The sequence below is a fragment of the Ictidomys tridecemlineatus genome, chromosome 3 (genome assembly GCF_052094955.1).
Source record: "Ictidomys tridecemlineatus isolate mIctTri1 chromosome 3, mIctTri1.hap1, whole genome shotgun sequence".
Classification (NCBI taxonomy): Eukaryota; Metazoa; Chordata; class Mammalia; order Rodentia; family Sciuridae; genus Ictidomys; species Ictidomys tridecemlineatus.
In genome coordinates, this window is record NC_135479.1 from 143,815,722 (window position 1) to 143,830,925 (window position 15,204).

A 15,204-nucleotide genomic window follows, 5' to 3' on the forward strand; every position below is an offset into this window, starting at 1 on the left:
CCAGATATTAAAGGCTCAGCCAGACATCTCATGCCTAGCTCTTTAGAAGAGTTTTAGGAAGCCGCGTCATCTGGATACCTGGACTGTCACTTTTAAGTGAACAGTTAATATTTAAATGCTAGTTGGGCATCACATTAGACTGGATACACAACATCATATGTCCTAGAATTTTGTCTCTGTGATTAAAATAATAAAGCAGGTGGGCATAGTAGCACATTCCTATAATTTCATCTACTCAGGTGCTCGAGACAGGAGAATTGCAAGTTTGAGACCAGCATCAGAAATTTAGACCTATCTCAAGATAAACAGCGCTGGGCTGGGGCTGGGGTTGTAGCTCAGTGGTAGTGCTTGCCTAGCAAGTGTGAGGCACTGGTTTTGATCTTCAGCACCACATAAAAATGTTTGGAGCACGATATTCCCATATATATATGAAGCTGGAGATGTAGTTCTGTGGTAGAGCACTTCTGGGTTCAATCCCTGGTACTGAGGAGAAATAAAGCAATCCAGCCCTGGCTAGAGAAGGGGGCTTCCCCATTTGTGGTTGCCCAACAAACACCAGTCTTAATAAGCTCATTCTCAAGCTTGCCTTTATTATAATATCACTGCAGCGATCACAAGTCATTCAGTATTTCCTAAAGCCCCTGCAAAGCAAGCACTCCCACCACAGGTCCATGGAAACTTCAAGCAGTAGAAAGGCTGCTGATCATTTCAAGCCAGTGAATTTCAGCAACTCGCATATCTTCAGCACTTTCACATAAATGTATCTGAGGCATTTAAACAGCAAGCCTATTCAAGTAAGCTTCCCAGGCAGCTTTTCTGTACATCTCAGCTGCTTCTAGGCGATTAGCTGCTGAAAGTATGCCTCGGCCTACAATGATGACATCAGAACCCCGTTTGCCAACAACTTCTTGTGGACTGTTGTACTGTTGGCCAAGATGATCCCCTGTAGAAAAACAAAAAATTACTATTTAACATAATACAAAACCCAGGAAACCTGCCATGACTCCTTTGAAACAGTTATCTAACCAACTTGAAATAAAAATGTTTTTCCATTTCCCTTTTGCAGAGCAAATGGGTAATACAGGAGGAGAACACACTCAATGAATTGGCTAAAGACCTCTACAGTGGAGACAGATGCCCACCAACTCCTTTTCAATGTAAGTCCAAAGCATATAATCTCCTATGTTGCCAAGAAAAGTTCAACAACAGAAAACTTATAATAAAACTTGGCCTCTCAGGAGAAGATGACCTTACCAGTCCTCTCAGAATCACTGTGCTGCTATACTACTGGCAAAGTCCCCCAGGGCACCTAACCTGACCACCACAAAGTACATGACTCTTTCTCCTACCATCCTAGCAAGTGCTCACAGACTACACAGACCCTCATCCTTAACGTTGATTTGTTCTTTATTACATTCTGCTGATTATAGAAGCATTCTGATAAATGACATATGGTACTTTAAATATCCCTAAAAGCTTACATTCTGACTGTACTAGCTAGTCAAAGACTTGCTGCAGCTCACAAACAATCTAGCAGGTAACAGTACCTACTCTATGCCAAGACACAATGTCAAACATTTTATGTCATCTCTATGATGGTTCTCCACAACCTTTTGATATTAGTACCGTTATTCCCATTTTACCAAACAAGACCAAAAAATGAAGTAGCTTATCCAATATGTGTTAACAGAAGGGCCAGGATCCCAAGTGTTCAGCACAAATATAGAGTTTAAGAAATATCAAGAACTGTTAAATACTAAAGCAACTATTTTGAAGCCTTAAGTAACCAAGCCATTGTATTGTGCTAGGCCCATGCCATGACAAATGAAGATCATATAGGAAACCTCCAATGATCTTTTAATCTATTAATTTAATGAGTCTTTTCTCCCTAACCTATAATATTTTCTTTAAATAAAGGCAGCTCCTTTTTCATAAGATGGCTATATTAACTATCTAAAACAGCTCCATGGGTATCTATTGGTCCTAATAATTCAGGGTTTAAAAATAAAACTAAGGTTTACAAATCTTAACACTAATTCTTTCATATGTCTACACAGCATGTTGTCCATTCCTTCAATATCTGCACAGTGCTTGGGGAAATGTAATCTTCAGAACAAGCTCTCATTCTCCGGAGCTTCTGACCTATGAGTATTCCAAGCATGTTAGATCCTAACTGTAACCAAGAAACATTACGAAGCTGTAAAAGGAATGTAGTACTCCAGGTATGGAGATGTAAGCAACTGCACATATATACTATACCCTCCAAATTCTCATGCAAGCATGAGTCCAGCCAAATTATGCCAATTATGTGGCTCCCTCTGGAGAGGGAAACTGGACAGGGGGAAGGATGGATAAGTAAGAATGGCTAGCAATAAAATCCACTTTGTACAGGTGTCTTTTTGAACTTTGTTTTTACCAATGCAAAGTCAGAGCTGTTAGGGTGACAGATCCACTGTGGGGTGATAAGCATATTGTTTCTATTTTACCTTTTAATTTTGTTGTACTGGGGATTGAAAGCAGGGGCATTCTACCAAAGCTATATCCCTAGCACTTTTTACTTTGTTTTGAGACAGGTCTCACCAAGTTGTACAGGCTGACCCTGAACTTGTGAACCTCCTGTTTCAACCTCTGGAATCACTGGTATTACAGGTATGTACCACATCACCCAGGAGTGTTTTTCAGACTGCTGAAAAGTGTCAATCCCCATTGGAAACAACAGACACTGAACATCAAAGGCTGTGCAAGTCCTCTAATAAAGAAACAGATGTTTAATTTTGTTTAGCCTTGGGCTTTCCAAACCTCCTTGAGTACAAAACCTCTTGTGGCAGCTTATTCAGAACATCCATTAATACATTAGTTGAACATCAACTGACACATTACTAACCTAATGTATCAGTTTTTTGAGTGTATTTCAAGTAAGTTTTAAAATTTTTATCCTAAAATTAGACTGCTCTATTCATTATTGTTCTAGACTAAGAAGAGTTCTCTAGCAACTTTTTAACAGTTTTATTTTACATAATATGGGTAAAACAGCTTTTTTGGAAGGGCCATGACCAGTGAACAAACTTACCTCCTGCTTCTAATTGAACTCCTGGAGTCAAATGAAGAAATTCTGGTTTCATGCTTACTCGGGAGCCAGAAATGAAACCAATCACGAATTCACAATGCTCCTCAGCCATTCTAACCTAAGTGGATTATAAGAGCCATATTACAAGAAAATAGTTAATCACATAAAACTTTATGAAAATAGACAAATCCATATTAACTAGTTTGAAACTTGCCATAGAATAGATGCCTTTTCTCATTTCATGTTATACACACATAAACTCATTCTATCTGAATCAGGTCATCTTATATGTGAACCACGATTATGATATATATTTGCTTCATTAAGTCCCCGAGGTGACCCTTTCCAAACTCTTTCCCCAATGAACCATACTTGAAAACATCAAAAATCCTATACCATGTGCATCTCAAATAAAGATGCTACATAATTACTTGGTTGTTTGGGTTTTTTGGTGCTGGGGATTGAGCACAGAACCATTCCTAACATTTTACCAAGGAGCCATAACTCCCAAACCCTTACTTATTTATAATAATGCTTAATGAACCACCTACTTCCAAAAAGGATTTGAGATACTTCTCATCATTTAAAAACAGCTACATTTAAGAGCTAAAGAAATCTTACTTCCACTGCTTTCCTCCTCCTAGCATCTGCTATTTAATGGCTTCCCCTTTTCTGTGCTATTTCCTCACATATACAGAATGTGGCTTTCTGATCACTCTTCTCTGAGACTCACAATGTTCCACTCCTGCCACTAGCTACGTTCAACAACAAACAAGTGATGTTTTGTCCTTGAGAGAAATTCATTCTCCCATGATACCAGTATTAGCACTAACTCCTGAACCCTGTTACTTGGGAAATCAATTTTAGATCATTCATGATTGGGCTTAAAATATAACTCTAGGTCCATATATATTCTTAACAGCTCCATGTAGTCTTTGAAATATGGAAAAATATAAATTTCCATGGCACATTTTAAGCAATATTCCTTAATATATCGTAAAAAATGATTTGCCCAAAATTCTAGTATCTATCCATCTATAAAATTTTACCTAAATGAAAATGTGAAGAGAAACTTTTTTTCTTTTACAGTGCTAGCCATCAAACCCAGGGCCCTGTGCATGCTAGAAAAGTGTTCTACCAATGAACTATGGCCCCAGCCCCGGAGGAACTTTAAAGCTGGGTAATTATCCATCTCTTGGTTGACTTGAAGGGGTTGGAATGGGGTGCAGAGTGGGTGAGCATTAACATTTACAGTGTTATAAGAACTTTCAATACTGGAGGAAACAATGTAGATAGTCTCCTTAACTTTCCCTACACAGTACCAATCAATATCAAAGGATAAATAAAAGGAAACCAATTCCTGTGTGCTGCTGTCATGAAAATGTGGGACTTGGGAGACTAAGAAGCTCTTTTAATCTGCAGCTCACGGTAAGATGAAAACAACTAGGTAGATGTTTGATTAAGGTGTTTTAATATTTCACTTGGAGTACAATCTGAAGTATCCTTAAGTGTCTACCACAATATATAGAATGATATAATATACTCTCAAGGAATTCTATCCAACTGTTGTTAAAATACTATGACACTAACAATAGTGGAATTTGAGGGTAGGCAGGAGTCCCACAGATCCTAGATGAAGATATTTCTTTCTTGCTCCATAGAATGCAGTTTTAATAGCTCTGGCCATCTCTCACCCCAGGACCCAAACACTTACCGCAGCTTTAGTGTAGTTCCCAGTGGCCAGGGAGCCCGCAGAGCTCATTTCTGCAACGAGCAGGCATCCCCGATGTAAAGGCAGGCCCACTTCTTGTAAGCCTTTTACAACTCCTGAGCCTGGTACCACGTGGGCATTTACTAGATCTGCCCAGGAAGCTATTTTAAAAACACCACCTAAGAAAAGGGAAAAACATATGCCAAACAAGAACCTCTAACCTTTTGCCCAAGTGAGCAGCCAATGTGAAATAAACTCCTACTAACATGTTAATGAAGAGTTCCAATGTCAAGAATTTTAATGAATATCAGTAGACTTGTGGTTCCATTTGTGAAAAATGTATCTGTCCACCCAGTAGCAACAGATCAGAGAAAAAATTCTTGAAAATTCTGTACTTGGTTTATAAAGAACACTGGCAGGCCAATTTTTTATTTTGGCTTTTGCAGGCTGAAGCTTGGGATCCCAATAAAGCTCATGCACTCAGAAAGGGACTCCAGTAAAGATAGGCATTTACTGAGGTCAAGGATAGTGACATATTGAAATTTTTCTTTAAGATGACAAATTTTCACCCTGAGCAATCTCAGCAACTTTACCATCTTTTAATGCTTGTATCATTGACCCTTAGTTCTCCTTAGCTATTCAAATTTCAATAGGCAACCACATAGCTTTTAAAAGCTAACAGTTAAAAACTGATTTTAAAAAACTACATGCAAAACTGAAGGGTGTGACACTCTTCAGTCAGATAAACTAATACACTAAGTAATGTGACAAAGGTAGGACCTCATCTCCAAGTGAAGACCTTCATAGTTCTATTCTAAAGGAATAGTTTAGAATATGCATTAGTTTAAGAAGAACTCACTTTCAAGATGCCTATGAGTATTAAATAATGTGACCAAAGTATCTGTTTTATAAGGCTAAGTGAAAAAAGCATTAGATACATACAGATCGCATCTTTGTAAAAACAGATTATGTGCACAGAACAGGTAATAGAATGTAAGCTTTTTTTCCAACCAAAACATGCACTACTGAGTCATATTTGACATTAAAAAATAAAAAAATGTATACCAAGAGACATACTGCTCTTTGTTTTTTATATTTGGCAAAAATGACAGCAGAAAATTGCAGTCTATAACCCTTGCATCGTTCTTTTGATATCAGAAATCTCATTTTCATTAGAATTACTCCTGCAGGGTCCTTAGTGCAAGACTTTAAATAATGTTAACCACCTAAGATTTGCAGGAGCCAGAAAATGAACGCATTCTACACTCTAGGTCAGAGTGATTGGTTTAGGGCAGGCAGTTAGTTTGCTTACCTGAGAAAGAAGTCAACAGAGAAGAAAAGCAGAGCTGAGAGATGCAGAGAACAATTTCACAGAAGACATCACCTGAACTCCTGGATCCAACCACACTTGACAGCCTGCTCTATGTTTAGACTTTCAGTGACGTGAGTCAAAACCTTTCCTTTTTTCCTGTAGCCAGTTTAAGCTGAATTTCTGTCTCTTGCAGATTCCTGAATAATACACTTACCTTCATACTGCTTTTTTACTGTGTTTCCTATATCTGCAAATTTCCGGTCTTCAAATATTAAAAACTCATGTTGTTCTGCCAGAGTGGTCAACTCTTTCATCACATCCAGAGTGAAATCACTCAAAATATCTACATGAGTCTTGAGCATGCAGATGCTGGGGCCTAAAGCATCTGCTAGCTCCAACAGTTCTCCAGCCTCTGAAACATCAGCAGACAGACACAGATTGGTTTCCTTCTTTTGCATAAGCCTGAAAAGCTTTGATGCCACCGGATGGACTGTGGGCAGCTCTGCACGCACACCAAAGCTGAGTTCTTTGGGTGCATTTTTTACAGGAGAGAGGGAACCATTGTGAGAAGCTGACACACAAACATTCTCTTGAATGAATTTCTTCACTCTCTCAACCATCTCAGCATCAATTTTTTTCTGCTGCTCAAGAATCTCCAGCGTTTCAGACAATGTACACACTGAGTGCAGACGAATCCCGTGTTCCCGCAACTTATCTCTGCCTCCCTGCTCACGGTCCAACAGCACTATAGCATCTGTGACCTTCAAACCTTCCTTCCGAAGAACCTCAACTGTTTCCAAAACACTAGCTCCACTGGTGACAACATCTTCGATGATTAGACAGGTTTCTCCTGGATTAATAGCTCCCTCTACAAGACGCTTAGTACCTAGAAAAGAAAAAATTCTGTTGACTCAATTTTAGAATGATATATTTCAGTCATTTCAAGATGTCTTATGGTATAAATCTGGTATGTATTTATGAAGGAGTGGATGATCTAAATCTTATTTTCTCATCAGTTACCTTATTTCTGGTGACTCTTCAATGTATCTCTGTATCCCAAAATTGTCAGCTAGAGAATGTTTACATAAAACTAGCAAATTATTTTGCAACGTAAAACTTATTGTTTTATGATCAAATTTTCAAATATGATTTCTTAAAGCAAGGTCACCTCAATTAAGCAGTTCTGAAACAACAATCCAGTATCATCAATGAAATCATTCTTTATCCACTGAAACTTTTACAAGTTCATGACTCAAAACTGGTCAAATAATTGCTTCCCCCCATCCCCTCTTGCAGTACTGAGGATTGAACCCAGTGGTAGTTTACTACTGAGATATATCCCCAGCCCTTTTTTATTTCAAGGCAGGGTCTCACTAAGTTGTCCAAGATGGTCTCAATTTTGGGATCCTCCTGTCTCAGCCTCCTGAGTCACTGGGATTATAGGCATGACACCACACCCAGTAGGCTTTTTGAAAACATAAATTCAGAAGGAAAATATTCTGTAACCCTTTAGATCCATTACCAAAGTAAATTTAGTCACATTGCACTATTTTCTCCCTCAAAGCCCTGACAAAACTATTTTCAGATAATGTTTAACTCAGACTTGTGGACATTATAGACTCAATTTTTATCTTTTGAAACAAACAGAACAGGTAGGCATTTTGCCCAGTTTAAGCTTTGCAACAAATACTATCTTTAACCTTTCCCCTTTTCTCTTAATTCCTTTCCTCCCCTTGCAGAATTGGCAGATTTAACTGAATCAGCTTAGACTAATATACAAGACAGTACTATAGGTATGTTAATAATTCATGAGTTCATTCTAGAAACATTTAAGATATTTAAGGACTGGGGATGTAGTTCAGTGGTAAAGCACTTGTCTAACATGCATGAGGTCCTGGGTTCAAGCCCTAGCACTGATCAACAGAACTACCACTGTGCCTTTAAGTAGCAAAAATTCAACTAAATATTTTTTATAATGACAATTTCAAGCAAAAGTATACATAGTAATAAAACACCCACAAATACAGAAATTCACTCCTTAAAACATGGTGAATCTAGGGGCTGGAGTTGCGGCTCAGCATATGTGAGGCGCTAGGTTCGATCCTCAGCACCACATAAAAATAAAAGTATTGTGTCCCACTACAACTAAAAAAAAAAAAAAAAAAAAGAGATGAATCTTATTTCATCAATATCCTCACTCCTTACCCCTCAACTTTTAGAAGCAAATTCCAGACAAATGATTTATCATAAAAATTTTTTTCAGAATAGATCTAGAAAACAACTCTTTAAAAAACATTATTACATCAACATAAAACAATAACAAAGCCCATTGGGCCTGGTGGCACACATTTGTAATCCCAGCTACTTGGGAGGCTGAGGCAGGAGAATCAAGTTTGACACCTGCTTGGGCAATTTAATAAATCCCCATCTCAAAATGGTCTCTCAGTAGGAGAGCACTTCTGGGTTCAATCCCCAACACTGCAACAAAACAAACCATTAATTCCTTAATATCATTAAATAGTTTCAACATTCTTAGATTGAGTTTTCAGATTTAAAAAAAAACCTGATAACCTATTGCAATGGACCCACAAAAAAATCTCCCCATGGGGTATTAATGTAGCTTTGTGAGAGTAATCTTACTCATGCAGTTTAAATATCTCAAATATACTGGAAAAGCATATACTTTCAGAACATTCTGAGAGGAAAGGGTCAATATAAATGTTGGGATTTCATAGATAGAATACCCCAAAAAAGCAGTTTTTTCATTGCCTAATAACACAAAGCGCGCACACACAAAAAACTCCAATGAAAAAACAATTATCCAAATCACTTTAGCCCTTGACTCTAAATTCCACAAGTGATAACAATTTAAAGAACTTTTGAAGAATATTTAACACAACTCTTCATCAGTACACAAGAAAAAATTCAAACAGGTTACATATTAATACTTATGGTACTTTAATTTTACCATAGTCCTTTGCTTCTTTCCTTCTAATAAGCATCGGAATTTGATTGGTTGAACAGATAACTGTAGCCAGAGGCAAGGCTGTATAAGGTACTCCACACACAGTGTCAAAACTGATTCCTGCATTTTGAGCAGTTTGAAATAAAATATCTGCAACCTGCAAGAAAATGAACACATAAACTACTTGTTATCATTACTATTTAAAATGGTGTGTGAATCATGTAACAACATAAAGATAGAAATAACCCAGTGGAGGTGAGTGTCAAACCCAATGGGTAGGTAGAGAGACGGAATAAATGCCTTTTTATTAAATCCTAGGATAAACTGATGTGATTCTGCAATCTGTATACGGGGTAAAAATGGGAGTTCATAACCCACTTGAATCAAAGTGTGAAATATATCAAGAACTATGTAATGTTTTGAACAACCAATAAAAAAAAGAAAAAAAAATCCTAGAATACATATATCTAAGTCCATATGGATCATTCAAAACCAGACAAACAATAGGCTTTCTAAAGTTATAAACTCAGAAGGGAAAACATTCATTTAGACTCATTACTAAAATCTTAAATCCTGGGATACAAGGATGAACACCAGAATGAACCTACTGGACTCAGGCTCCACTTTGAGGGCAACATGAGTATACTGGGGAAGGTCATGGTGGTGAACACCAATTATAAGGATGGTCCCCAGATTTCCAAATTTCCTTTAGTAATCCATTATGATTTGAGTACTGAAAACTACCACTTGCCAGTTGTATTTTCTGAAGGAAATTTCAGAAATATAGAGTTTCACAAATATAGAGCCTACTGTGTAAAATATATTTTATGATCTTTTCTCACATAATCACATTTTAATGTTAGAATGCATACTCCCAACCCAATGTTATCCATTAGGAAAGAAAAGCAATCAGTCCCTTCACAGACTAAAGGTCTTTAAAATATTTTACACCTATACTTCTAAATGTTTTCACATCTATGAATACTTTTAAGGTGCAAAGGATGTAATTTCTGGTATTAAAAATATTAATATAGCCTAAAACTATTATATTACTGTTTTAATGAATATACTTGGAATCCAAATGCTGTCGGTGATTTGCTATCTGCCATTTCCATTACAACAGGCCTGCTCAACAACCTGGTTTTGATCCTCACCACCTCAAAACCAAACAAAAAGAATAATAAAAAGCAAAAACTCTAGACTATGAAAGCTGGAAAATATATATATATTTTTCAAACTCACATTCTCACTCCACTGTGTCCACAGAATTTTATTCCAATATATTTCTGCTTGAATAGCTTTTACTGATTCTTCTACCATATTTCTCTAAATGTATGTAAACTGAAAGGTATGTACATTGGAATTTAAAATTGTAAATTTAAAAAACTTACCATGATCACAAGTCTCTAAGTGTAAGAGACATTAACAGTTAACAGAATAGTTACATTAATTATGCGGGCAGTTAATTAAAGCACCTGGCAAATGCTGATAGAAGTATAAAACCATCATTTTAGAAACACATTTCTTATATAAATGATACCCTTCCCCTCCAATTAGTTTAAGGTCACTAAGGTCCACACAAAATGGTAGTTAAACATTATTTATTACTAGGAAGTTCAAGGTCAGCATAAATTTTGCTTTTAGGAAGTATAATTACGGAAAAGCCGTATTTACATAAATACGCAGTTGTGAAAAGAAAATTTTTTTTGTTATACAGCCAGGTCTCAAAGTTTTGAACTCCTTCCTCCTCAATCAACTACCAAGTCTCTCTCCCTCACACACACATACACACCACGATGTAGCATCAAAAAATAATTTTGTCATCAACCAATGACTTTTTAAAATAAACCAAATTTTCATTAGAAAATTCTTACTAATTCACTTTCCCTACTGATGAGATACACTATAGCAAAATTCTGCATCTTATCATGATTCTGAATGTTGAGATTCTGGATGATTAGCAGTCCATCCACCACCACTGGTGCTTCCGTTCTTTTTACAATAACTACAAAAGTGGATGCCCAAGGAACATAAACCTTAAGTGCGTGGAAAGAATTTATGGAACTTACATGGTAGCCAATGGTCACATGTGACTATTTCAGTCTTAAAATTCAGAAAGCTCAATGTCCCTATGTGGTTAGTAGCAACTCTTTTGGATAGCATATTTAGACCTTTCTCCTCAAATTATGGTCTACAGATTCAGCTGATAGCGGCTACAAATACAAAACCTCAAGGTATTACCGCAGAGCTACCGAGCCCAATCCTGAATTTTAACAAAATTCCTAGGTGATTCAAATGGTGATTTCCCATCTGCCATTTATATATTATATAAAGTCTGAGAAGCACCGTGCTAAAAACAGCTAACGTGTACAAAGTTTACCCTGATATTGACTAAAAGACCCAGCCTTCTGATGCCTACCTCTGTCCTTAATTTCTGGCGACACAATACAAAATTGAATTTGCCCTTCTAAGCAAGAGCCCTTCCAAATACGTCTCCAGCTACTCAATTTTCCGCCCACTCGTCTTTTTGTTTCTTTAAATCTAACTTTCTGGGGGCTAAATACACAGAACTCATTAGCGGACTTGAGCCCAAAGTGCGTTTTTCCACTCCCGCAAAGCACGAGTCAAAGGTGGTCGGCTAAGAACAGGCTACTAAGGTCCTAAAGAGCCCAACAACCTCTGTGCCTCTCAAGTCTACTCCCCCAGGCGACAGAGGGTGGGCTTGCCTGCTCTTTTGCTCTCACCCACAGCCCAACTCGTGTCACCCTCCCTTCACTTCCTGGTCCCCTTTCCCGCCACCCTGAGCAGTCCTTCCCCTTCGGGCTGGCACCTGACTCAGAAGACGAGGTCGAGATACGATGCCCCGCAGATCTATGTAGACGGGGGAAGAAAGTCCGCTCTTCAACACGAAGTTCCCAAACTTGAAAGCCTGCACGTCGTACAGACCGGTCACCAACGGCCCCAAAGCAGTGCCAGGAGCCGCCATGTTGTAGCGCTTCCACTTTGCTCCAAAACGCTGAGGCGCGCTTTTAGTTCCTGGCGCCCCGGTGACGTCACCGAGAAACCCCGCCTCTTCCACCGCCCTTTCCGGCCCACTGCGCAAGGTTGGAACGAGTCAGCGAGTTTAACGCTAGGGTGTGCGTGTGCAGGGGGTCAGTGGGTGGCTAGGGCTTAAAGCCCCGAACATTTAGATTGAGTCTAGGATCATGAAGCCCAGCCTCTCTCAAGACAAGTTTCTGTGAATCCTGTCCTTTTTTTTTTATAGCTCAGCTTCCCCTTGACTAGTTATTTTGATTATCTCCATGTTTAGCCTAGCATGCCTCTACTCTTCCCGTCCCCCGGTGTTTCTTCAAGCAGAGTAGAAGTTCGGGAAGACGAGGATCATTTTCTCCTATTAATGTCACAGCATATGGCACTCGAGAGTTCCATAGCAGTTTGCATATAAGAATATAAAGTCCTTAGCAGGTAGATAATTGTTCATTACCTTCTCTGCAGCACTCTGAGAACTGGAGGAAGAGGCGCTGTTTATTTTTGTTAGAGTTATCTAAAGTGTTAGCACACGAGATGAGGAAGGAAGAAGGAAGGAGAGTTAAAAGAAGATTGAGTTGATCGGTATTAGGGTTATCAGAGGATAATGTTGCTAGCCAATCTGAAAACCCAAGCAATTATTTTGTTTACAAGCAAATCCTGTAAAGTAGAGAAGTCTTCCATTAGGTGTAGAAGGCAACACTTTTCCTAGATTAAGGAAAATCGTCCTTGAAACCATAAGACCTGTGATCCTGATTCACTAATTGGACTCTGGTTTCCTTTCTATATTCTCTATGTCTGTTTGCTCTGAAGAGATTGTGAAAAGCCCATGCTGCTGGCCTGCTGGTGCAAGCCTGTAATCCCAGGGATTCGGGAGGCTGAAGCAGGAGGATTGATCGTTGGAGGATAGCCTCAGCAAGTTAGGAATGCTCTAAGCAATTTAGTGAGACCCTGTGTCAAAATTAAAAAATAAAAATAAAAAGGGCTGGAGATGTGGCTTGGTGGCAAAGCAAGGTTCAATCCCTAGTATCAAAAAAATAAAATAAATAAAAAGCCCATGTTTTGGATAGTTATTTCTCATTACAGATAAATGCAATAAAATTTTTATGAAACAGAAGCCAAATGTTAAAATATTTTTGTTGTTATTGACAAGTAAGACTTATCAAAACACTTCAATCTCTTAAACTCTAGCAGGATAACAGTGCAGTATTACCGTGGCCTCATTTGCACCTGGGTGGCACCTGCAGGCTTTCAAAACCAATCATGTCTGCAAGTCTACGCCCAGATTCCTGAAGTCCACTCCAGGATGCATAAACATGTGAGATATGATATAACAGCCTAAATGGCCTGCCAATTTGCAAAACAGGAAACATCAGAATGACTTTGACAGCACACCTGAGGCTTCTTTGGCATTTTTGGATAGTAATTGCCTTAGAATACTTCTCTAGGACATAAAAGTGTCTTTCTAAAAGCTGGGCAAAAAGTGCTATAATAATACTGTGAGGGCTGGCGTTGTGGTTCAGTGATAGAGCGCTCACATAGCAGGTGAGATGCTGGTTTCAATACTCAGCACCACATAAAGATAAATAATGGTATTGTGTCCATCTACAACTTAAAAAAGTATTTAAAAAATAACAATAATACTTTTCAGCTTGTCAAAGGCTTTCAAATGTTTAGGGAAAGAAAAATTACTTTTCTTTGAACAGAGGTTTTAATTAGGAGGTAAAAAAGACCACCAGAAATAGTATCTTTAGTATAGTATATTTATAGGAATGCATAACATGTGAGATGTACATCTGAAGTTTCATCCATAACTTATAACATTTACTGTAGTAATAATAACAAGACAGCAGGTCATCACTTTACAACATTACACATGAGTGATTTTGACTTACAAATAAAATATTTACAACCTACCTTTACAAAACGACGTTGTGTGCATACAAAATGAACAACTGCAGAAAATTTTAAAAATAATTAAACAACCAAAAACCCAGAAGATACACTTAAGGCAGACCAGCAAGACACTGAAATAATTAAGGCTGTGGAATTCTTCTGCACCTTGAAAATATAGAGCTATTTATCAATACTGTGGAGTGATTTAAACTCAATTGTTACAAGCCTGATGGAAGTATGTACTTATATGTATATGCGTAATGATCCCTATGGGGAAACCTGTCCACTTATGGATAAGGCCTTTTATCTGAATGGCCAGAGAAGCCCACTGAAAATTCTCAAAAGATTTGGGGGGGAAGGGATCACTCAAAACCAAAAGGTGCCAATGCAGTTTGCAAACCCACTAATAAATATTCAACTATAAAGATACATCTGACTCCAGGGAAACAGAATAGACTGAATGATGGTCCCACTGTTTCACACTTTGTTACTTTGGCTTTGTGGACTTCAAAAGACAGCAAATGAATTCCTACATGAGTGGAATTTGTCTCCACGAATTAGCCCTCGTGGTTTTGAATGGCCCTAAATGGTGTTCCAATAGAAGAACTGACCCACCTGGGCTGTCTGCAAATGGATAGATTTCTGCATATGAGCAATAACATATACATACATATAATACACTATATACATGTACAGATGTACATATATCTATATTTTCCAACAGTTTGCATTTTAATCACTGTTCTCTGAATAGGATCTCATTCTCAAGAGTATGATTAAGAGTCTTCATATTTGTCCTACTACGAGTTTTACTCACCTTCCCCATAGAATAGGCTGAAGTTTGGCAGAAACAGAAGTAAAAGCACCAGGGTTAAAAAAAACAAAAACAAAACCAGAGATGATAGATATGGCTTAAGTTAGTAAGAGAAGATGTATACTTGGTTCATTTCAAATTCATAGCCATAGTTTTTGAGGTCACGGTAACAGTCTCCATAATACTCCAAAATGTGGTTTCAGTTCTTGATGAAAAGTACTGATGGAACTCCTATGCTGGTTATCCCCTGGCTAGCAAATTCACTTGGTTAAATTGAAACAGTTGACATTTCAAGAATTGCTATTTGCACTTTTCCAACACACCTGCTGTTCTCAGCTAACCTTACTATCTGAAACAAGTTAACTGACTAAATTGTTGTTTTCATCATTTTAATAAAAACTAAATCCAACAA

The 15,204-nt window shown here is 37.9% G+C and overlaps 1 protein-coding gene across 1 annotated transcript; it reads right to left on the bottom strand.

The window, feature by feature from the left end:
• Positions 1 to 570: 570 nt before the first annotated feature.
• Umps (uridine monophosphate synthetase) lies at positions 571 to 12,091 on the bottom strand. Its single transcript, XM_005338877.4, has 6 exons — positions 11,886 to 12,091; positions 9,059 to 9,212; positions 6,305 to 6,976; positions 4,782 to 4,957; positions 3,071 to 3,185; positions 571 to 943 (listed from the first exon to the last, which is right to left on the bottom strand). The coding sequence occupies exons 1-6, from the start codon at positions 12,039 to 12,041 to the stop codon at positions 774 to 776; spliced, it is 1,443 nt and encodes a 480-aa protein (XP_005338934.1). The 5' UTR covers positions 12,042 to 12,091; the 3' UTR covers positions 571 to 773.
• Positions 12,092 to 15,204: the final 3,113 nt, after the last annotated feature.